Here is a 25,923-nt window from a genome sequence, read left to right on the forward strand (position 1 = left end):
AAGAATTCTGGAACGTCTATCAGAAGAAATATATGTACCCTCATATTCATAGCAAAACAACTTACAAGAGCTAACGTCTGGAATCAGCACAAGTGCCCATCAGTAGATGAGTGGATAAAAAACTGAGGTACATTTACACAATGGAATACTATGCAGTTTAATGTAGAAGGATCTTTTACCCTTTGAGACAGCATGGAAGGGCCTGGATAGTATAATGTAAGTGAAATAAGCCGGTCAGAAAAAGTTGCAAGTTCTTTTCAAAGCAGAGTACAAATGGGAAGGATGATTATAATTGAAACAGACAGACATTATCCATAGCTGTACCTTTTCTCAGGAAACACATAGAGAATAATTTCATAAACAATTAAACACTACCTATTTAAAAGGATGAAAATAGGTAGTGGGACTTAGGATATTTTGCTAATTGTTTAAAGGACAATGTTTTATGATCCCAAATAATAAAATTTTTTCAGGCATTATGCCAATATTCTGTGACACATTCTGTACCATTTCTGAACCCAGGAGACTAAAATTCTGTACATGGAAATTGGAAAAGACCGGACTTCATTTTTCAAATTATAAATTGTCGCTTTTCTTTCTAAACTGCAATAGAACATTTCGCTGTTCTTCCTTAGATGAAATTGGAATATCTTGCTCTTTTTCTTTAGTAAAGTCTTGACATTTTGTTCTTCTTACTCATCTGTAGGTGACACATTCGGCTCTTCTCTCTCATCTGTTCTTTTTGCGAGTCAGAAAACAAAAAATTAAGAAGCATAACAACATAATAAAAGGAATCAACCAAAGTAGAAGCAGGTAATTGGTTCTTTGCCCCATTTTCTTCCTTCTTTCCCGAGGGGGTGGCCCACTATCAATACTACCTCCACTGCCTTCTTTCAGGCAGAAGGGAGGGTCCCACTCTGGGTTGCAATGGCAGTGCTGTCTGTTGTTGCAGACTCCTTTCTGGTTGCAGGTATTAGGTGCACAACCACTTATGAGATGTGACTTTTGGACACACTTCCTTTGGATGCAGACATGTTCTCCCCCGCACTCTGTCCCATCTTTCACATCACCAATGTCAGGTATGGTCATCCCAAAGTGGTAGTCGGTACCCCAGCAGGTGATGCCATTGAAGTGAGTCCAATGCACTGTAGAATGATGACTTAGAAGAGGAATTTGTGTCACGTTATCACACTGAATCCTTCCGCACAAGGTATCTAAGATGTCACATTGCACGTATGTAGCGTTCATTAAACCACAGTTCCCAAAACGGTCACCTCGGGTGTTCATTTCTGTGTAGCAACTCTGATTTGCACTCTTGGCCTCTTTGCCAAAAATGTTCCTACACTGCTCTTCACGGTTATTACATCTCTTTTCATAGCAGTAGCCTCCGCCCTTGCATGACATCCCATTCTGCACATACACATCCTCTGGACAATGGTAGGATGTCCCATTGCACCACTCTGGGAGATCACAGTCATTTTCCTCTGGTCTACAAACTTCGCCTGTTGGCAGGATCTGGCAGTCTTTGCAACAACCCCCCAGAGCACAAGCAGCCCCAGCGCTGAGAGTGCAGTTGGACTCACAGCACGGATCTTTCATACACAAATGTAAAGCGCCACAGTCACACTCTTCTCCTTCTTCAACCACACCGTTCCCACACTGTGCAAGTGTGAAGATGTTCTCTGTATCTGATGAAAGGTACAAACAATTTTGACTTGCAATGGTGTTCATGAAGCTAGCATAACTGCAGTTGCTGAATGTAGTTGCATTTGATCTTGCTGGAAACATTATGCATTGATTATGTCCACATGTACAAGTTTTTTCATCATCATGTTCCATACCCAAATTATGACCAATCTCATGTGATACAGTATATGCAAAAGTATACACATTATCATTCATGAAACTATTAACTCCACAGTTAAAATCATAGTTACATACTCCTCCAACAAAGGCTAAGCCAACAGTAACACCATACGTATGCTTTACAAAAACATGGGCAACATCATGGGGAAAGCGCTCATTAAAGCTAGCTTTCTTCCATATGCAAAATGCATCCAGGAGATCTTCTATGGTATCTATTGAAATGGGGTTTTTTTCAGTCCAGACCTCAATTCCCATTAAAACCACATCAACATCTAGTGAACTCAAAAACTTATGTACTGCATTGACCACATGTAATACTTCATACTGCACAGCTGTGGTGTTACTTTGGTGATGAAGATAGCGATTGTGGTCCACCACCACTGCCAGTTCAAGAAGCCGCCTGTGGGTCCACCAGCCTTCATACCCACTCTGCATCAAAGTGAAGTTAGCACTCTCCTGAAATTTCAATTGTCTTGCTATTTCTTCATCTGTTAATCCACATTTCATGGCTGGCAATTGTGTCTCTTCAGTCTTTATCTGATATAAGAGATGTTCAAATGTGGTAGAAAGTATCTTTGGCTCTATTTCATAAACAATGTCATTTGTCTGTAATATTCCTTGAAAACCGCCCAAACAGGTACTGAGGGCAACCAGGGACTGTGGGTCTCCCTCCACATAACCCTGATAGTAGCAGTCATTCTGGATAAAAGGCTGGTCCTCAAGGAGAGTGCCCTGGTCTGAGTAGGTAAACACTCGGAAATGTCTGGATAAAAAAAGTCTGTTGACCTTTATGTGTATGACCTGTTTCTGACCTCCAAAATGCATTCTGTAAGAGAGCCAATCTTTATTCTTCATGCCAAATCCAGTGCCTATTAACTTCATTGGAATCACAACTTCTGGGTGATCAAGTCGTTGGGAGTGCACAACTGGGCACCATCCATATGAGAACAGAATCACCCACAGCCAGAGTGGCAGGAGAGCATTCCTCACACACACCAGGGCCTCACTCACAGCCATTATGGAGCCACCTACACAGACACTGGTGAGAGCAAAATAGGATGGTCAGGAAGCATCACTGTTCCCTCCGAGATCGGTGTTCATCATAGACTTTGAATCTGTTCTCTGGCAGCCTCATATTAGAGGAACACACTGAAAGAGAAAATAAAAAGAAGAGTAGAGACAATGTTGGAGGTTATGAGCAGGCCAAGGTAGAGCGGGAATAATAAGACAAGTATTAAATTGGATTAGTGTTTGTCTTAAGACATGACTCAGAATACTGCATGCATTTTCCCTTAATAAATTTTAAGGGAGCCCAGCCCATGTTGCTGAGTGGTTGACTGTGGTCACTGGTTCAATTTCTGGTCAGGCAACATGCCTGGGATTTGGGGTCTATCCTCAGTACCGGGCCTGCAGTAGATAACCTATCCATGTTTCTCCGTCATAGAGGTATCTATATCACTCTCCCTCTTTCTTCTTCTATCTCTAAAACTCTATATAAGCATATTAAATAGAAAGAAATAGTAAGGTAGTGTGAGATTTTGGGTGTACAAAAAAATAATGATTGGGCATAAACTAACACCTTTTGAACATAGATGAATGATACATATGTTTTAATGATACTGTTTTTTAATTACATGAACGTATGTCAACATTTTCACAATAAATATAGTGAACAAAGGGTCTTAATGGAAAGGTGAACATATATCATGTTTGAGATGGAGTCTCTATTTATATCTTTTGATTTGATGTAAATATTAATATGTAGTTTTTATTTTCAATTTCTTTTTAGTTTTATTATTTTTTAAAATCTTTTTTATTTTTCATTATAGTTGTCATACAATGATATTTAATGAAGAGGCAACATGCTAATTAACCCTCATGCCCTCACAAATTGGCTGCTTACATGCAGGTTGGCAGGGGGGTGAGTGAGGAATGATGAAACGACTGAATAAGCCAGCTGTGTGAGCGACCAGGTGGGCAGGGTGGTGAGTGAGGGATGACCAAATGACTGAACAGGAGGCAGTATGGGGCAACCAGGCTGGCAAAGGTGACCTGGAAGGAAGACAGGTGAGCAATTAGGAGCCAGGATTGTGAGAGGGATGTTCAACTGCCGGTTTTGGCCTGATCCTGGGGATTAGGCGTAAACCGATCGGGCCTAAACCAGCAGTCGGACATATCCCAAGGGGTCACGGATTGGAGAGGGTGCAGGCTGTGATGAGGGGATCACTCCTGTTCATGAATTTCATGCACTGGGCCTCTAGTCCTATATAATTCTATGTAGTAAAAGAATAATATGCAAATTTTCACCTGGACTGGGAGTTTGACTATGAGTTTGACTAAGAGTTTGAAAAGGGGACTGGGTAGGCAGGCCAACCACCAACGGCCCCTCCCTTGGCTGGCCCTGCCTGATTGGCCCTGATCAGGCCAGGTCAGATGGACCCTACCTGTGCACTAGTGTGCACCGGGCCTCTAGTCTTACCTAATAATAGAGAAAGATGTAAATTGACCGTACCTTCGCTATGTCCACAGCCAATCAGAGTGAGTATGCAAATTAACCCAACCAAGATGGCAGTTAATTTGCATACATACCTGGGTCCGGGGAACCTCCTCGGCAACCAGGTCACTCCCAGCCAGCCATCAGGAGGAGGCTTTAGGTTTAGGAAGGGGCCAAGCCTACAATTGGAGGTGTGGTGGGGGGGGACCCCTTCCCAAGCCTAAACCTGGGGAGGAGGCTTTTGGCTTGGGAAGGGGCTGAGCTTGGGATTGGAGTGAAGGGGAAAATATCAATGGAAAGATATCCTCAGGTGAGGTTAAAAAGAAAAATAAAGAAATGTCATATCCTATGAAAGACACATCTTGAAAATGCTTAAAGAAATTTGTCATTTTTTCATGGTGAAGGGACTGGAGTTTGTGTTGATGAAAATACCTTGGCAGCAGCAGGGTGATGGGGCTGGTGCCTTCCTCTGATCAGCCCAGCTGCCTCAAGCAAAGGGAGACCAGACCTCAGCTTAGGTCCGCTCCCAATGGGGTGCGGGCTTAAGCCATCTGTAGGACATCCCCTGAGGGCTCCCAGTATGTGAGAGGTGGCAGGCTGGACTGAGGGACCCCTACCCAGTGCACGAATTTTGTGCACTGGGCCCCCTAGTATTATATATTAGGTTTAGGAGTACACCCAATTAATTAGACCTTATAAAACTTACTGATTATACTGATAAATCTAACCACCATCTGTTAAAATGCATTCATTGGTATTAGAATACTAGAGGCCCAGTGGACAAATTTGTGCATGGGTGGGGTCCCTTGGGGTGGCCCCAGTTCACACCTCCAGCTTCACAGACACAGGTTATGAACCCGTTTTTACAGCCCCATAACCTCATCTGGCACCCAAACATGGCCTGGAGATGCCCCTCTCACCTGCTCCAACATCCCACCTGCGGGGTGATCAATCAGTGCTGGGTGCTCCACCTGGCTCCCTCAGTGCCTGGCAGCTGGACAGCATCCCTGCCCCCACCACTGCCAATGGTCATTTTCTGTGGTGCAATTGGGTCCCTGCTGGCATCCATCTTGACCTGGTGTTATTTGCTGACCTGCTTCACCATCCTGCCATGGTCCTGCTCTTGTAGGGGCCCATCGGGGCTGGAAACGTCTCCACTATTGCCCGCTGCCAGTGACCCATTGCTGACACCTGCCATGTCCATGGCGCCCCCTGGTAGTCAGCCCATGTCATAGCAAGAGATGGAACTCCCAAATTCCCAGTCGAACTCTCAAACGACCACCCAAGGGACAATTTGCATATTAGGCTTTTATTATATAGGATTATTGACTATATTCCCCGTGCTATAATCTACATCTCCATGACTATTCTGTTATTACCAATTTGTACTTCTGTATTCCTTCACTTTTTTATCAAAACATCCTACCCACCTCCCATCTGGCAACCATCAAAATGTTCTCTATGAGTTTGTTTTAGTTCTGCTTTTTCTTTATTTAGTGTGTTTGCTTTTTTTTTAATTCAAATGTTGATAGGTATGTATTTATTGACATTTTATTGTTTATATTTTAAATCCATTCTTCTTCTTTTTCTTCTTCTCCTTTTAATTCTTCATGTAATACTAGTTTGGTGTTGGTGACCCTTATCTGTTTCTTCCCTGGAAGCTGTTTACCTGTCTTTCAACTCTAAATAATAGCTTTGCTGGGCAGAGTAATCTTGGTTTCAGGTTCTTGCTTTTCAACACTCTAAATATTTGCTGCTAATTCTTTTGTCAGGCAAAGTTTCTATTCAGAAATCTTCTGAGGGTCCTATGGGAGCTTCCTTGTAGGTAAGTAACTGCTTTTCTCTTGCTGCTTTTAAAATTGTTATGTCTTTAAACATTTGAATTTTAATTATGATGTGTCTTAGTGTGGGCTTCTTTGGGTTCATCTTGTTTGGAGCTCTCTAGGCTACCTGGATTTGTATATTATTCCCTTCACTCATTAAAGTTTTATCTGCAATACATGCATGTGTGGCCAGCCGGAGCAGTGTCTCTGCCCCTCCTACCAGTGTCAGTGGCTTCTTTATATCTTTAGTGTAAGACTTTTTTTAGGCTATATTTCATGTGGTTCAGAATGATTGTTGTTCCTTTGTTTAGTTGTATGTGTGTTGTGGTTGTGGAGAATGAGAGTACAGTAAAATCTTGATATAACTGTATATGAATAAACTGTGTTTTGTACTCACATCTGTAAACCTACTTTTCCCCATCCCAGTATATTAAAGGCAATAAGAAAAATCATATATGGAAGTATTTAAAAATAATTTTCTTGAGGAATGTGACCAAATAATTTATTATTTAAGATTGAAAGGCAGTCCAATTCTACAAACAAGAAATTGAAGCCATGGATTCCCATCAAGATGGCAGCATAGGTGAATGCAATACAGTAAACCCTCGATTTTGTAGTCCTTAATTTAAGGGACTTTGAATTAAACAGACAGAATTTCTGGTCCATTTATCATATGTGAAAATGAATACCCTGTTAATTTTGAAATGCTTTAAACCAAGATTTGCTTATAATTTAATTAATATGTTAAGGCTTTGTAAATCATTTTTATTTTTATCAAATAGGCCATATGTTGGGGAAAAACAAATTATTACTTGTCATTATTCCATTCTGTGTTCCTTTTTACATCAAATTCTGCCTAACAGCAAGAGTTAAATTATCATTTTGGCTTCACATTGTTGTCATGTAGGTTTATTGGAATGAAGAAGGAAAAAAGAGATTTTCATGAAAAAGTAAGAACATAGTAAGGAAGACATTATAAAATACAGAAAAAATGATTCTAGAGAAAAGGTGTCAAGCTATGTTAAATGAAAATAAAACAAAAATCAAGCAGAAAACAGTATGTCATCCATAAGATGAAGGGACCTCAATTGGGCATTTTTCCTTTTTATATTATCTAGGAGGGGAAGTGGATTTTTAAGTGAAGTCAGAGGAGAATTCACTTTCCTGTGTTTGTTTTTTTTTTCAACTTCTTCAGAGGCTTTTCATGTTCTTACTCTAAGCACTCTCAGTACTTAATAATCTGATGATGACTATCAATAGTCATGCTATAAATAAAAGCCAGCATGGATATGTAAATGACTGAATGCAATTTGACAAATTTCTAATGTGTAATTGGCCCCAACCACTCTGTCCAAATTTGTGTTCAAGACCATTAATTTATTTGGGCCTGCATTATTCATTTATGTTTCCCAGCTGTGTAGCCCAGTGCCTGCACATTATGTGGTTTTATTAATATTTTGTTTGGAGAAGCAATTAACAAATCAGTATTGTCAAAAGGCATCATGCTTGTACACAATTTCTCATTTTCACAAATATGTGCTCATGTGTTTATATTATTGAGGCAAATATTTTTACATATTTATTTTTCAAATAAGATATATATATATATATATATATATATATATATATATACACACATATATATATTGCTTATCACATAAATATATATGAAGATTGAAATTGAGAATTATCTTGCAATTCAAAGACTATGGGGATGCAGATATTTGTGCCCCATGATTAAATTTTACCCCACCCACTAAGCTTTTCTCCATCCTTCTGGAATTATGATTTTCTTTGCATTTCTGTAGGTACTTTGTTTTATCTTCAGTACACTCCCATTTCCAATTGCTACCCTTCTAGTTTGATTTTATTCTATTTTACATGGTGCTTAAAATGTTCTACTTCTTAAGAATATAATAAAATATAAACACATTTAAGTAACATCCATCTAACCTATGGTTCTTCTCTGTTCTGGTACCACCATTGTCTATTGTGATTGAACATTATTGTACATACTAATATATGCATAAGATAATTGTTAAATTATTTATGTCCCTACAGTTTTGTCATATTGATCAATGTCTGTACCTTAATCATGACCTTCTTTTATGTGGCCTAAGCCATGTTTTCCAAAATGTGAGTAACAATGCAAAAAGCACAATTTTCTACCTTTCAACCAAGTAAAAAATTCTAGACTAGGAAATAATAAATGTCATAGATACCTCTCAAGATGTGAATACTTTTGTCTATATATATATTCATTCATACACAAATCCTACTATTTCTTTCTTTACACAAGTTCTTGAGTGACTTACCAGCAGAAAAATTAATGGATCCATGGTCCTTGTTAGCTACAGCTGTGTTAATTGATACATTGTCTTTTTATTTGAGACAACCCCTTTTGTCTCTGGATTGATTACATTCTAGATGTAGTTACCTAGCAGCAATCCTCTCCCAGTTCTACAGATCATGGCAACTGCTTAGAGTTCCTCCTCATTGTGACTCCACCATCTCCATCAAACTTTGGAAATCTCCAATATGGGCAGTCCCATGTTCAGCAAGTTGTCTGAGGTAAGCCAAGGAAGCACGTTTAGTTATTCATTATCTTTGAGTGTTTACCTGTGGAACAGACAGGGAGATTGGTAATGTCTTCCAGCTGGATACCTGCCAGTGTCCTCCAGTTTGGTAAGTTCATTCCAAATCTGCACTTTTTCCCTCATGGAATTTTTCACTTTCTCTCTGGCTTTCATGACATTTAGTTTCTAAAGAATCTACTTAGAGCTGTGTTAATCAGTATATTTGTGTTTTGATTTTTATTTGGACTCTCCCAATTAAAACAGGAGAGCCCAAAAAACGCACACACATGCTTTCCTAGAGCTTCTGGCTCAGGTGAACAAATAGAATACACCACTGACTGTTATAATAAACACCACATAAATGAGTATTTTCATAGAGACGTATTGCTTAACAATTACAGGATAGAATATCAAAATCAGCATCTACAATGCCTTACTCTCTCTGAAGATAGTAGAGAAGAATTTATTGTCTTCACATAGTTCCTTACCCTGTGAAACATGATTCGGCTATGACAGGATTATTTGCCCTTGCTCAAATTTGCCATTTTAAATAGGACACCAGTAACATTGAATAAGGCCACCCCGTGCCCCCAACTTCAGTGTTACCTAATGCTAATGAGTATGTCTGCAATGAGCTTTTCCCAAATAGGAACATTTTCTGAGATTAAAAATGGTGGGAGAGGAAATGGCATCTCACAGACATGCTCCCAGGACCAAACAGGAATTACAACTAAAATACAGAAAAAGCACTCTGAAAAATGAACTGAGAACTAGCTGTAGAACAAGCATGTCAAACTCGCAGTGGGCAGGCCCCATTCCTCATTTATTCTGCTGGCTGTGAGTTTGTCAAACTTGCTGTAGAGTATGCTGATAACCAAGGATGGAAAGTGGAGACCACATAGAGTCTGGTAGGAGGGGCGAAGTCGCTATAAGGCTGGCCAGGATCCCAGAGATAACAGCTGAAATAACGGAGAGATATCTCAGCTGTGGAGTTTCCCAATGAGAATCCTGGGGTCTAATCCCCAAGCTGTCACCCCTCCAGAAGAGAGCACCAGAACTGATAAAGTAGCCCACATAACATCTGGCTGTGTAAAACAGCATGGTTGCAATCTGACAGGGGGAGAAGAATGGACATGCAGGCACCCTCTTATATGGGTCAAGCACAAAATTCTCCGTGCAGCCCCTCACCTTGTCCTCTCACAGAGGGAGGGCAGAGAAGAGTAGAGCTGTCTGAACAGAAGTTAGGATCAGGGGCTATTGGGTTAGAGCTCAGAAAGCAGACACCTTGGTTTGCTAAGTCATGCCCTCATGCAGTGGAGGCCATCTTTCTCAGTTAAACCTATATTATCTTGATATTTTGCCTGGGAGATAGACAGATGACCAACTCTATGGTAAAATTACCTGACCCACCCTGTGGAGTTTCTGAGGCCCATTAAGAGACTGAGAATAACAATTATCCTCTTGGCAGAAGCAATTATCCCACCCTGTTGGAAAAGTTATCACCCCACATTGTGAAGGAATCCAATGAGTCTTCAGGCAGAGGTGGTTCACTAGAGGCTTTGCATCTTTGCCTTATCTAGTTAATAAGAAACAACATTTTGGTTCCCCACCACAGACTCCATCCCAGACTGTCAGTGAGTAAAAGCCAATGGGAACCCCAAGTGCCTTGCAGCTGACCCCTGGAGGACCAACTCCATGAGTGAAATATGTACAGCTTAGAACAGGGTCCATCAAATTGTGACACTGAAGGCAGATCCAGCTTCTGAACTAAAAAGACCCTGGCCATAGAACAGCTGGCACAGTAACATTGGGGTCAAATCTCCCTGGCAGCAAGTCGAAGGGGAGATCCCTCCCACACATGGGACATCAACAACCAAGTACCTATTACAACAGGGAGAGCCCAAACAACACACACAAGGGTCAATCCTAGAACATTTAGCTCAGATGAACTAAGAGACTACACCACTGGAATCCTCAAGAGACTTTCTACATAATGCCATCCACAAAGACTGGGAGGCATAGCAGATCTATAATACACAGAAGCAAATATAAAAAGAGCTTAAATGGGCAGAAAAAGAAATAACCCCCAAACATGAAAAAAGAATCTCCAGAAAAAGAACTACATGAAATGGAGGTAAGCAACATATCAGACATGGAGTTCAAAACAAACTTTATAAAGATGATTAATGAACTTAATGCAAATTACAAGAACATGAAAAGAGAAATCAAGGCCATTAATAAGAACCAGACAGAAATGAAGAATGATATATCTGGAAGATATGAAGAACACACTGGATGAGATTAAAAGCAAACTGGATGAAGCAGAGGACTGAATCCATGATTGGGATGACAAGGTAGAAATAAATACACAATTAGAGCAGCAAATAGAAAAAAGAATTAAAAAGCAGATAGATAGTTTAAGGGAGTTAGGGACAACATGAAATGTAACAACATCTACATTACAGGAATATCAGAAGCAGCAGAGGATGAGCAAGGTTAGAGAAAGAAATAATGAAAGAAAACTTCCTCAACTGGGTAAAGGAAAATATCACATAAGTGTAGGAGGCAAAGAGTCCCAATAAAATTGAGCATACAGAGACCCACATCTAGACACATCGTAATTAAAATGAAAATTAATAGGACAAAGAAAGGATCTGAAATGCAGCAAGATAGACAGAGAAACTGATTTCTCAAGAGAAACACCTCAGGCCAGAAGGGAGTGGCATGAAATATTCAAATAATGAAAAGCAAGTCTAAATCCAAGACTACTGTATCCAGTGAGGCTATCATTTAAAATTGAAGGTAAATAAAAAGGTTTCCAGACAAAAACAAAAAACAAAACAAAACAAAACAAAACAAAACAAAACAAAACAAAAAAAACACGTTAAAGGAGTACATTGCCACCAAACCAGCAATGCAAGAAATGTTAAACGGACAGCTTTAAGAAGAAGAAAAAGAGAAAGAGAGGACCCTAGGCATTAAGAAAATAAAAATGGCAATAAATAAATGCCTATCCATAATAACTTTAAATGTAAATGGATTAAATGCTCTACTCAAAATACAAAAGGTGATTGAATGAATAAAAAAAGTGACATTATTTATATTCTATATAATAAATGGTTAACAGGCAAATTGAATGAACAGTGGAACGTCCAGTTCCTCTGATGCGCACTGACCATCAGGGGGCCCACACACAATGTAGGAGCTGCTCCCTGGTGGTCAGTGCACTCCCACAGGGGGAGATCCTCTCATCAAGAAGCCGAGCTGTGCTCATTGCTGGCCAGCACAGTGGCTGTGGCAGGAGCCTCTCTCAACTCAACGACACCACTAAGGATTTCCCCCAAGCATTGTCAGACTGCTAGCGGGCACAGGCTGGTCTGAAGGACCCTCCTCCCTGAGTGCACGAATTTTGTGCACCAGGCCTCTAGTATATATACATATACATACATATACATATACACATATATATATATATACATATATATATATATATATATATATATATCCTATCTAATAAAAGAGTAATATGTAAATTAACCATCACCCCACTATACCCACAAGCCAAGTCCAGAAGCCATGCCCACCAGCCAATCAGGAGTGAGTATACAAATTAACCCCAAACAAGATGGCTGTGGCCACAGAGCGAGCAGGAGGGAGGCTTGGGTTTCCCTAGCGATGGAGGAAGCCAAGCTTTCCACACACCCTGATGGGCTTAGGCCTCCACTCAAGACTACAAAGTTTCAATTATAGAAGATAAACAAAACCCAACAAAAATGGCGACAGCCACGGAGCTGGAGAGAGCAGGAGGCTAGGGTTGCCCCCAGCAATGGAGGAAGCAAAGCTTCTGTACCCTGGCCTGCCTTGGTCTCCGCTCAAGGCTACAAAGTTTCAATTGTAGAAGATAAATAAATCCCAGATACAAGGGCCTCTGCTTGGGTCACCGCGGGGCATGGCTGGCCTGCAAACCACCACAGGCCCCTTGCCCAGGCCGCCTCATGCCCCAAGGGAACCCCTTCAGGGACACCCTTCAGGGCAAACCAGCTGGCCCCCACCCATGCACCAAGCCTCTATCCTATCCAATAAAAGAGTAATATGCAAATTGACCATCACTCTAACACTCAAGATGGCTGCCCCAATGTGGTCAAAGATCCTGCCCCCATGTGGACACAATATGGCCACCACAAGATGGCCAGCAGGGGAGGGCACTTGGGAGGGACCTGACCTGCAGGGGAGGGCAGTTGGGAGGGACCAGGCCTGCAAGGGAGAGCAGTTGAGGGCAATCAAGCCTGCAGGGCAGGGCATTTAGGGGTGACCAGGCCAGCAGAGAAGGGAAGTTGGGGGGGAAACACGCTGGCAGGGGAGCAGTTAGGCATCAATCAGGCTGGCAGGGGAGTGGTTAGGGGGTGATCAGGCTGGCAGGCAGAAGCGGTTAGTGGCAATCAGGAAGGCAGGCAGGTGAGCAGTAGGGAGCCAGCAGTCTAGAATTGTGAGAGGGATGTCCAACTGCCCATTTATTTATTTATTTTGAGAGGCAAATAAATCAGTCTATAGTGAGTTTTTTTCTGGGCCAACAGTTCTTTTGAGTTCCGATTTCTATGTCCAACATCCAACTGCCCATTTAGACCTGATCCCACCAGGATCATGCCTAAATGGGCAGTTGGATATTCCTTGAGGGGTTCCAAATTGGAGAGGGTGCAGGCTGGGCTGAGGGTCTCCCCCCAACCCCCATGCACGAACTTTTCCAAAAAAGTCAAGAAGGAACACTTACAAGCTCTTTTTGTGAAGCCAGCATTATCCTAATTCCAAAACCAGTTAAAGACACTATAGAGAAAGAAAGTTAGCCGAAACTGGTTTGGCTCAGTGGATAGAGCGTTGGCCTGCGGACTCAAGGGTCCCAGGTTCGATTCCGGTCAAGGGCATGTACCTTGGTTGCGGGCACATCCCCAGTGGGGGGTGTGCAGGAGGCAGCTGATCAATGTTTCTCTCTCATCGATGTTTCTAACTCTCTATCCCTCTCTCTTCCTTTCTGTATAAAATCAATAAAATATATTTTTTAAAAAAAGAGAGAGAAAGAAAGTTAAAGGTCAATATCCCTGATGAACACAGATGGTAAAATCGTCAATAAGCCCAGCTGGTGTGTCTCAGTGGTTGAGCATCAATCTATGAACTAGGAGGTCATTGTTCAATTCCTAGTCAGGACAAACGCCTGTGTTGCCAGCTTGAACCCCAGTATGGGTGTGCAGGAGGCAGCTGATTAATGATTCTCTCTCATCATTGATGTTTTTATCTGTCTCTCTCCCATCCTCTCTGAAATTAATTAAAAAATTAAAGAAAAAAAATCCTTAACAAAATATTAGCCAATCACATCCAGCAATATATTAAAAAGATTATACAACATGACCAGGTGGTATTTATTCCAGGGATGCAAGATAGGTACAATATTCGCAAATCAATAAATGTGATACATCACATAAACCAATTGAAAGATAAAAACCACATGTTTATAGCAATAGAACAGAAAAAGCATTTGACAAAATCAAGCACCCATTTTTGTCAAAAATCTCTAGTAAATTGGGAATAAAGGGATCATACCTTAACCCTTTGCACTCGCTTGCTTTTTTCTCGATTCCTGCTACCGATGCTAACCGTGTCGAGTCACACTCAACATCCGAGTGCAAAAGGTTAACATAATAAAGGCCATACATGACAAACCTACAGCCAGCATAATACTCAGTGGACAAAATCTAAAAGCATTTATCTTAAGAACAGGAACAACACAAGGATATCCGCTTTCACCACTCTTATTCATCACTAGAGGCCCGGTGCATGAAATTCATGCACGGGGGTGTTGGAGTCCCCTTACCCTAGCCTGCACCCTCTCCAAACTGGGACCCCTCGTGGGACATCCCTGTCACAACCTGGACCACTGGCTCTTAATTGCTCACCTGTCTGTCTGCCTGCCTGGTCACCATTAACTCCCCTCCCCCCACCAGCCTGGTTGCCCCCAACTTCCTTTCCTGCTGGCTTGGTTGCCCCCAACTGCCACCCCCTGCCAGCCTGGTCATCCCTCATGCCCCCCCCCCCCCGCCAACTTGGTTGACCCACTCAGCCTGCTGTTTAGTCATTTGTCCCTCACTAACCCCCTGCCAGCCTGGTCATAGGCAGCCACCTTGTGAGGGTGTGATGGTCAATTTGCATAGTACCTCTTTATTATATAGGATAGTACTGGAAGTCCTAGTCATAGCAATCAGACAAAAAGAATAAAAGGCATTCAAATAGGAAAGGGGGCAGTAAAACGGTCATTATTCACAGATGACATGATATTGTACATAGAAACCTCAAGACTCCACCAGGAAATGACTAGACTTAATAAATGAATTCATAAGGTAGCAAATACAAAATTAACATCCACAAATTGGTGGCATTTTTATATACCAATAATGAAATCTCAGAAAAATAAACTAAAAAAACAATCACATTTACCGTTGCAACAACAACAACAAAAAGATACCTAAGAGTAAACTTAAACAAGGAGTTTAAAGACCTGTACTTGGGAAACCATAGGACATTGAAAAAAGATAGAGAAAGGCATAAACAAATGCAAGTATATTCCATGTTCATGGATTGGAAGAATTAACATCATTAAAATGTCTGTACTACACAAAAGAATCTACAAATCCAATGCAATTCCTATTAAAATACCAATGGCATATTCCATAGAGCTAGAAAAACTACTCCAAAAATTTATATGGAACCATAAAAGAACCTGAATAGCTGCAGCAATCTTGAGAAAGAAGAACAAAATAGGAGGATCACAATACCGGATAAAAAACTATACAACAAAGCCATTATAAACCAAACAGCCTGGTACTGGCACAAGAACAGGCATATAGACTGACCAATGGCTCAGAAAAGAGACCCCATAAATTGACCCATATCACTACAGTCAATTAATATTTGACACAGGAGGCAAGAACATATAATGGAGTAAAGACAATCTCTTCAACAAATGGTGCTGGGAAAACTGGAAAGACACATGCAAAAAGATGAAACCTGACCACCAACTTTCACCATACATAAGAATAAACTCAAGGTGGATAATAAACTTGAATGTTAGGCATGAAACCATAAAAATCTTAGAGGACAACATGGCAGTAAAATCTCAGACATCTCATGTAACAATATGTTTACTGAGACATCTCCTAGGGCAGTGGTTGGCAAGCTCATTAGTCAACAGAGCCAAATATCAACAGTACAATGATTGAAATTTCTTCTGAGTGCCAAATTTTTAAAACTTAAACTATATAGGTAGGTACATTGTTATTAACTTAATTAGGGTACTCCTAAGCTGGCCTTTGCTAAAATCCCAAGGGCCAAAGAGCCGCATGTGGCAAAGGAAACTAAGGAGAATCCATCAAAATAAAAGCTTCTGCACAGCAAAAGAAACAACCATCAAATTAAAAAGAGAATCCAATCAATGGGAGAACATATTTGTCAATAATACAACTGATAAGGGGTTAATTATCCAAAATATATAAAGCATTCATACATCTCAACAAAAGGAAGACAACATCCAATTAAAAAAGAAGACCTGAAAAGATATTTCTCCAAAGTGGACATTGGTGGATTCTAATGAACAGAATGAATTGACCAACAAAATAAGATCCAAAGCAGGAAGGCATGAAACAGACTGACATAACTTGATGTGGGGTTGGAGGGACAAGAAGAGATAAACCAAAGAAATTATATATTTACTAGAGGCCTGGTGCATGAAATTCGTGCACGAGGGGGTGTGCCCTTCAGCCCAGCCTGCACCCTCTCCAATCTGGGATTGCCCTCCCCTTTAGGCCTGGTCATTCCTAACTGCCCTCCCCTGCAGGCCTGGTCCCCCATGCCAACTCCTCTCCCCTGCAGGCCTGGGTCCCTCCCAACTGCTCTCCCCTGCAGGCCCAGTCGCCCCCAACTTCACTCCTCTGCTGGCCTGGTCACCCATAACTGCCCTCCCCTACAAGCATAATCGCCCCCAACAGCCCTCCCTTGAAGGTCTGGACCCTCCCAACTGCCCTCCCCTGCTGACCATCTTGTGGTGGCCATCTTGTGTCCACATGGGGGCAGCCATCTTTGACCACATGGGGGAAGCCATCTTATGTGTTGGAGTGATGGTCAATTTGTATATTACTCTTTTATTAGATAGGATATGCATTACCCATGGACATGGGCAATAGGGTAGTGACGATGTAAAGGGGTAGGTGAGCTTAAAGGGAGGAAATGGGTGTCTGGAGAGGGGGAGGAAGGATGGGTGATATCTATAATACTATCAACAATAAATAATATATAAAAAATAAAATAGTAACAGTAAAAATATTGAATTTACAGGAAATAGGATTTATTAATTGCTGGAGTACTATATAATGGTTACTTTTCTCTATTTAAATAAAACAAAGATGATCTTAAAATCATGAAAATGTTACATTTTATAAAGAACTACTTTCCCAAGTTAATCATTATTTTACTTCAAAATATCAGTACTATTAATTAGCTTAAAATCCTGATAACTGAAAGAGGCATTTGCTTTTACTATCAACAAGTTCTCCCCTCTGCACTCTCTACCACAGTTGTAATTATATGTCTAAATTTAGATTCACTTCTACTCTCTAAATGGACTTTTCTTATTGTTTTACCATTTTTTCTTAGTTCTTCATTTGTTTAATACCTTTCATTTTAATATTGAAAATAATGTATATACAATAGAATAAAACAAACAAAACTCCCTGGTACCCGAATGAAACATGTTTTGTATTAAAACCACAAATTAAGTTTGTGTTTTATTTGTAACTTACCTCAACTAAGGCAAAAGATTGGAAAAGTCAAACTTGGGGAAGATGTTTCAGGAGATTCTGTCTTAAAACTCTTTTTTCACCATGTCCAAGACTTTAGGTACATTGAGCTATTTTTAAATTTTTTCATTAAAGTGTAATATGTACTAAAAATGAACACATCACAGAGGTTTATAGATCACAGTATTTTCAGGGCAGAATATGCCTAGTTAAGCAATATTGAGATTAAGCGGGGACCCTCATGACTGTTGGTGAGAATGTAAATTGTTGCAGTCTCTGTGGAAAATGGTATGGAGGCTGCTCAAAAAGTAAAAAGTAGAGCTATCATGTCTTGGATGCTTTATCTGTGTCTGCTTACTTCTGCTTCTACTTTCATTCAGTGTCCCTGGACTTATTCTCTCTCTGGAATCATTTTATTCTCACTTCATTTCATGAAAAGCAACAACTGCCTCTCTACTTACACTTTTTCATGGAGACCTCCTTATTCCTACTTATTTCTCCTAAAACCTATCCTCTCTAATAAAATGGTAATATGCAAATTAACCATCACTCTGCTACATAAGCCATGCCCACCAGCCAAGCCATGCCCACCAGCCAATCAGGGCGAGTATGCAAATTAACCCCAATCCAAGATGGCTACAGCCACAGACAGCAAGGTTTCCCAGGTAACAGAGCAAGCCAAGCTTTCCATAGCCGTTGCAGGCCTAAGCCTCCACTCAAGCTACAAAGTTTCAATTATAGAAGGTAAACAAATTCAAACAAATGGCGGCAGAATCGAGCTTGAGAGAGCAGGCCAGAGTTGCCGGCGGCAACAGGGGAAGCAAAGCTTTCCGCACACCCTGGCCCGGCTCACCCGCTTAAGGCTACAAAGTTTCAATTGTAGAAGGTGAATTAACTGCCACAGAAATGGCTGCCAGAGCCCCAGGCTTGGCTCCGCTCCAGGCTACAAAGTTTCAATTGTAGAAGGAAAATAAATTCCAGATACCAGGGCCTCCCCTTGGGTTGCCAGGGGGTGTGGCCGGCCTGCAAACCACCACAGGCCCCTCACTCAGGCCGCCCCACACCCCAAGGGAACCCCCACCCTTATCTATGACACCCTTCAGGGCAAACCAGCTGGCCCCCACCCGTGCACCAGGCCTCTATCCTATCTAATAAAAGAGTAATATACAGATTGATCATCACTGCAACACACAATATAGCTGCTCCCATGTGGTCAAAGATCCTGCCCCCATGTGGACACAAGATGGCCACCACAAGATGGCCAGCAGATGAGGGCAGTTGGGAGGCACCTGGCCTGCAAGGGAGGGCAGTTGAGAGGGACCAGGCCTGCAAGGGAGGGCAGTTGGAGGTGATCAACCCTTCAGGAGAGGGCAGTTAGGAGTGACCAGGCCGGCAGAGGAGGAAAGTTGGGGGCAAACAGGCTGGCAGCAGAGTGGTTAGGGGGTGATCAGGCTGGCAGGCAGAAGCGGTTAGGGGCAATCAGGAAGGCAGGCAGGCAAGCAGTTGGGAGCCAGCAGTCCTGGATTGTGAGAGGGATGTCCCGATCCCAGTGGGATCGGGCCTAAACAGGCAGTCGGACATTCCTCGAGGGGTCCCAGATTGGAGAGGGTACAGGCTGGGCTGAGGGACAACCCCCGCCGTGCACGAATTTTGTGCACCGGGCTTCTAGTATGTCAATAATGTGGAACCCAGCAGAAGAAGATTTCCAGTCTTAAATTCCCCTGTGACCTGCTGAACGGATGTTTGATCTCAATTTCCTTTGATTACCAAGGACACTTTTGAACCACTAACCTGGTAGCCATCTCATCAAACCACCACATACTTGTCTTTTTAACTGTTACACCAACTCCCAAATCAATCCTGCACAAACCTCAAATAATTTGAAGTTTGATTTATAAATTTCTTCTCTACCATCTTATTTACATTCTGACTATACTTACCAAGTATGTGGACAACCTATACAACATTCAGTTTATTTTATTTTTACAACTCATCTTTAATGATAGCCATCAAACTGTGGCTATGGCCTGCATTGTATTAACATTCTCAACTATCACAGCTCTTATAGCTTAAACTAGAGGCCTGGTGTATGAAATTGTGCACTTGTGTGGGGGTTCCCTCAGCCTGGCTTGCGCCCTCTCACAGGCTGGCAGCCCTGGTGGGATGTCTGACTGACAGCTTATTGGGCCTAAGCCGAGAGTCGAACATCTTTAGCATTGCCACAGAGATGGGAGAGGCTCCCACCACTGCCGCTGTACTTGCCAGCCGTGAGCCAGGCTTCTGCCTGAGTGGTGCTCCTCCTATAGGAGCACACTGACCACCAGGGACAGCTTCTGCATTGAGTGTCTGCCCCCTGGTGGTCAGCGAGCATCATAGTGACCAGTCATTCCACCATTTGGTCAGTGGATATTAGCCTTTTATTATGTAGGACTAGAGGTGTGGTGCATGAAATTTGTGCATGGGAGCGGGTGTCCCTCAGCCCAGCCTGCACCCTCTCCAATCTGGGACCCCTTGAGCAATGTCTGACCGCCTGTTTAGGCCTGATCCCACCAGGATCAGTTGGCCATCCCTCTCATAATCCCGGACTGCTGGCTCCCAACCGCTCGCCAGCCTCTGCCTGATTGCTCCTTACCGCTTCTGCCTGCCAGCCTGATCACCCCCTACCCACTCCCCTGCCAGCCTGATCAACGCCTAACTGCTCCCCGGCTAGCCCGATTGCCCTTAACTCCCCTCCCCTGCTAGTCTGGTCACCCCTCACTGTTCTCCTTGCAGGCCTGGTCACCCCCAATTGCCCTCCCCTGCAGGCCTGGTCACCCAACTGCCCTCCCCTGCTGGCCAGGTCACCTCTAACTGCCCTCCCCTGCTGGCCCGGTAACCCTTAACTGCCCTACCCTATAGACCTGCCTCCCAAACTGCCCTCCCCTGCTGGCCTGGTCAACCCTAACTGTTCTCCCTACAGGTCTGGTCACCCCCAACTGCCCTCCCCTGCTGGCCTGGTCACCCCTAACTTCCCTACCCTGAAGGCTTGCCACCCCTAACTGCCCTCCCCTGCAGGCCTGGTCGCCCAACTGCCCTCTCCTGCAGGCCTGGTTCCCCCCCCCCCCAACTGTCATCCCCTGCAGTCCTGGTCGCCCAACTGCCCTCTCCTGCAGGCCTGGTCCCCCCCCCCCCCAACTGTCATCCCCTGCAGTCCTGGTCCCCCCTACTGCCCTCCCCTGTTGGCCCAGTCTTCCCCAACAGCCCTCCCCTGCTGGCCTGGTCACCCCCTACTGCCCTCCCTGTTGGCCTGATTGCCCACAACTACCCTCCCCTGCAGTCCTGGTTCCCCCCAACTGCCCTACCCTGCTGACCTGGTCCCCCCCAACTGGCCTCCCCTGCAAGCCTGGGTCCCCCCCCAACTGCCAACCTGGTCACCCCCAACTGCCCTCCTCTGCTGGCCTAGTCACCCCTAAGTGCCCACAACTGCTCTCCCCTGCAGGTCTGGTCACCCCCAACTGCCCTCCCCTGCTGGCCTGGTCACCCCTAACTTCCCTACCCTGAAGGCCTGCCACCCCTAACTGCCCTCCCCTGCAGGCCTGGTCGCCAAACTGCCCTTTCCTGCAGGCCTGGTCCCCCCCGCCCCCCCAACTGTCATCCCCTGCAGTCCTGGTCGCCCAACTGCCCTCTCCTGCAGGCCTGGTCCCCCCCCAACTGTCATCCCCTGCAGTCCTGGTCGCCCAACTGCCCTCTCCTGCAGGCCTGGTTCCCCCCCAACTGTCATCCCCTGCAGTCCTGGTCCCCCCTACTGCCCTTCCTTGTTGGCCCAGTCTTCCCCAACAGCCCTCCCCTGCTGGCCTGGTCACCCCCTACTGCCCTCCCTGTTGGCCTGATTGCCCACAACTACCCTCCCCTGCAGTCCTGGTTCCCCCCAACTGCCCTACCCTGCTGACCTGGTCCCCCCCAACTGGCCTCCCCTGCAAGCCTGGGTCCCCCCCCCCAACTGCCAACCTGGTCACCCCCAACTGCCCTCCTCTGCTGGCCTAGTCACCCCTAAGTGCCCACAACTGCTCTCCCCTGCAGGTCTGGTCACCCCCAACTGCCCTCCCCTGCTGGCCTGGTCACCCCTAACTTCCCTACCCTGAAGGCCTGCCACCCCTAACTGCCCTCCCCTGCAGGCCTGGTCGCCAAACTGCCCTTTCCTGCAGGCCTGGTCCCCCCCCCCCCCCAACTGTCATCCCCTGCAGTCCTGGTCGCCCAATTGCCCTCTCCTGCAGGCCTGGTCCCCCCCCCAACTGTCATCCCCTGCAGTCCTGGTCGCCCAACTGCCCTCTCCTGCAGGCCTGGTCCCCCCCAACTGTCATCCCCTGCAGTCCTGGTCCCCCCTACTGCCCTTCCTTGTTGGCCCAGTCTTCCCCAACAGCCCTCCCCTGCTGGCCTGGTCACCCCCTACTGCCCTCCCTGTTGGCCTGATTGCCCACAACTACCCTCCCCTGCAGTCCTGGTTCCCCCCAACTGCCCTACCCTGCTGACCTGGTCCCCCCCAACTGGCCTCCCCTGCAAGCCTGGGTCCCCCCCCAACTGCCCTCCTCTACCAACCTGGTCACCCCCAACTGCCCTCCTCTGCTGGCCTAGTCACCCCTAAGTGCCCACAACTGCTCTCCCCTGCAGGCCATCTTGTGGTGGCCATCTTGTGTCCACATGGGGGCAGCCATCTTTGACCACATGGGGGCGGCCATCTTGTGTCTTGGAGTGACGGTCAGTTTGCATATTACTCTTTTATTATATAGGATACTACGCTGTAGATGAGGACCCTAGAACCATAAGAAATGCAAAAAAATCAGTTAATTCATTCTCGAATTGCCCCCACTTAAATTCAAATTTCCCCCCTGTGGGGCATGTGCTGTACCTTGGGAACCACTGGGCTTGACACTTCTCCTCACTGAGCTTCATTTCTGCATACATACGCATATACCATGGGAATTGTAATATCTTCTCCGCCTACCTCACTGGGTTGTCATGAGGAGGTTCTGAGCTAATAAACCTAGAAATGTTTCATCACGTAAGTGATGTCTAAATGGAAAAGGATTGTTATTTTTAATCTCACGGGTACCCTCACAGGAAGCAGGTGCTGATTGGGGGAGGAGGGCATGATTGTGTCCTGGGACTGTAGCTATGGAAACTTTGCAGAGGGTTCTGCATGCCTTGGAGGGGTGGGCTCTGGCCAGCAGCCCTGTAGTAGTGGCTGTCCCTGGAGGCACTGGCAGGGGACAGGGCATTAGTGGGGTGCTAGGGTGGGCAGTGAGGCTGAAGGGGGAGTAACTGTCAAACCTTCCTGCTTGGCGCCATTTTTTAAATTGTATGTGGCTGTTTACAGCTCTACCTGAAGTGGGGTGGGGGCCAGGCCAGGGCAGAGCCAGGCAGGCGAGTAGGGCGGCTTTAGCTGCACCCCCAGCGAGGTTCAGCATGCTTCCGCTGCAGAGACAGCACTGCTGCTGTTGGGGGGAGGGGTCTGACCCTGGGGGGCCACTCAGACCTGCCTCCACCAGGGTCTGGAGTTGTAGAGAGGAGAGGCGTGCCCAGCCCAGCAGAGGGGGCCCAGCAGCGGTGGGCTGTGGGACCTGGATGACGCTGGGGTGATGATGTGTGGTCATTGGGGTGCCATTGTTGTGGGTGCCCCTGGCAGGGGTGGCAGGGGAAGAGATTGGGAGGTGTGGGGCGCAGCTACCCTGAGGCTGGGTCTTCTCCCTGTTTGGTCAGCCTCCCCATTCCCCTGGGATGTGGGGGCTGTGGTAGGGTGTCTGTGCAGAGGGATTGGAAGAGCTCCCCTTGGCTGCCTCCTATTCTTTCTTTGCAGTCCAGGCTCCTGTCAGGCACTATCCTCAGACCCTAGGAAACGTGGCTCAGGCTGCCTGCCCCCTGCTGCATGAGCAGCCTCCTGCTGGTCTGTCAATATGCAAATTGGTCATTACTGGGATACCATAATGGACAATTAGCATGTTACCTCTTTATATGTATAGATCGTTTAGCATGGCTTTTGTTCTTAATCTAAACTTATCCATCAAATTCACAGAGGACTCAAATAACTATTCTTGTCATTTATTCCACATTTCTTTCAGTAACACATAATTTTCCCCTCCATTCTTATGTACCATTCCTCTACAGTCAGTTAATTCAAATTTGTCCAACTCCTTAATCCAAACTGAATTGATCCATTCACTGCTACAACAAACTGCTTACACTACCCAGAAAAATATCAGACTATATTTAGGAGGATGCTTAAAAAGAAGAAATAATCAGGATTAAAATGAGATACCCTGACACTGAAGCCTGAAGGATAAGTTATGAACGGATATTTATTTCAAACACAGTTATACTTCAATACTTTGTCCTCTTTAAAAATATATATTTTTATTGATTTCAGAGAGAAAAGGAGAGGAAGAGAGACATAGAAACATTCATGATGAGAGAGAATCATGGGTCGGCTGCCTCCTGCATGTCCCGGACTGGGGATCGAGCTGGCAACCTGGGCATGTACACTCCGCCTGAATCAAAACCAGGAGGGTTCCTTTAATCCCCAGGCTGATGCCCTATCCAATAAACCATGCAAGCTAGGGCCTTTGTCTTTTTTTTTGGCCACAAGTTTCATAACTTTCTGAATTTCTAATGTCTTTATTACTGCACAGAGCACGGGGCTGAAATTCTATGTTGCTTTTGTTTTCACAGGTTGTTATTGCTGACTTTCAATCATGATAGATTAAATCGTTAAACCAAGAATTACTCATTGCCAAGAACACAAAAATATCTGATGATGAATAGATGAAACCTTTTGAGCATAAACATCTGTAAATTGTGAATAAAATCCCAATACCCTAATTTGTTTTCTATGTCTCTATTGATACACATTGGCTGTATTCTTACTATAGAGTGTTGAGTAATGTTGTGATGGAAAGGGATTATTAATGAGTACTATTGCATTGTTGAGAATTATCTTAGCCTATATAAATCTGTGACATAATTTATTCCTTAGACATCAATTTGGGATCAGGCAATAAGAAAACTAGATGCCAAAACTTTTTGAGCTAGAATATATTTGTCCTCAGTACATTATTGATTTAATGACTCTAAAGATGAATCCTCTGAAAGAATACAACAACATTCTCAGTGTAGTAATGCCTGCAAAGTGGTATAGCTACAAATTACTTTTGCCACAACCTTCACAGCAGGGTTCAGTATCTAAAGGAGGGGCTGGCAAAAAAAAAGAAAATGCTATACAAGAAATATGAATTTAGAAGGCATGAGGGGCCCATTGGAGACCTCTTTCTTGAAGAGGCACACCAACTTCTTGCCTGGTCCGCTATTTATTTACTTGAATACACATTTGCACTTTAGCAATGCATACAGGCATATCAAAGGTAAAGTTTGGTAAACAGGGAAAGGATTACCAGGTTAGGGAATTGCCTTGAGCCTTTGAGCCCACAGCAGGTCAATGTTATGCTGATTTTTAAGCCCTCCTGAATATGAAAGTCCATTGGCCTTCCAATGATTCTTTTTGAGTTAATATGCTAACTGCAGCTGGCTTTAGCCTCAGGCACACTGTCAGACTTGCTATACATCCCTTATAAATACTTTCTTCTTCTTCCCTAAGTGTTTTCAAATTCATGCATATGTGTATCTAGTTACCACATCTCCTTCACTTTCATTCATGGCCTAATCAGTGTATCCTCAACTGTAACAACCTATTAAGAACATATTTCAGTGGATCTCAATGAAATAAAATAGAAAAGAATGGGATCCTCATCAAGATGTGAACAGTTAACAGGAAAAGATCCTTGTGTGTGTGTGTGTGTGTGTGTGTGTGTGTGTGTGTGTGTGTGTGTGTTTATGAATGCACAAATACAGGGTGCTTCTCAGCTTTGTAGCTCACCTTCTTGAATGACTTAGGAGAAAATTAGTGGTTGTCAGGATCCTCTCTAACTATGGACCAACCTACCTATAGTTTGTACCACCCATCATTATGAACAAAGATTTTTGTGATTTCATATGGTAAAGGGAAATATAAATCCATTTCCCTCTTTGTCACATTTAATGAAGTTTCAGATTTAGCAAGTTAGAAAAAAGACTTTCTCAGTTACCCACCATTCAACTGTCTAAAGTTCCTTAACTTTGGGGCTTCACCACCTCCATCTGACTTTATTTCTAACTTATCTTTACAATGTGAATAAATCCAGCAACCGTTCTCACCTGCATCATATGTGCTCTCTACTCACAGTTGAAACACTTCCAAGACTTTCACTCATATCACCCTCCTGTTTTCAGATTATTTCCTTAACACTGAATCATATTGTTGA

General features: G+C 44.0%; 1 protein-coding gene across 1 annotated transcript; it reads right to left on the minus strand.

The window, feature by feature from the left end:
• Positions 1 to 729: 729 nt before the first annotated feature.
• Positions 730 to 2,939, minus strand: LOC307100731 (disintegrin and metalloproteinase domain-containing protein 20-like; the record flags this gene model as incomplete). Its single annotated transcript, XM_079773285.1, is given in 2 exon segments — positions 730 to 2,897; positions 2,900 to 2,939. Coding segments are annotated over 2 exon segments (2,208 nt in total).
• Between the last annotated feature and the right edge of the window lie 22,984 nt (positions 2,940 to 25,923).

The sequence above is a fragment of the Cnephaeus nilssonii genome (assembly GCF_951640355.1).
Source record: "Cnephaeus nilssonii genome assembly, chromosome: 5".
In the NCBI taxonomy this organism is placed as follows: Eukaryota; Metazoa; Chordata; class Mammalia; order Chiroptera; family Vespertilionidae; genus Cnephaeus; species Cnephaeus nilssonii.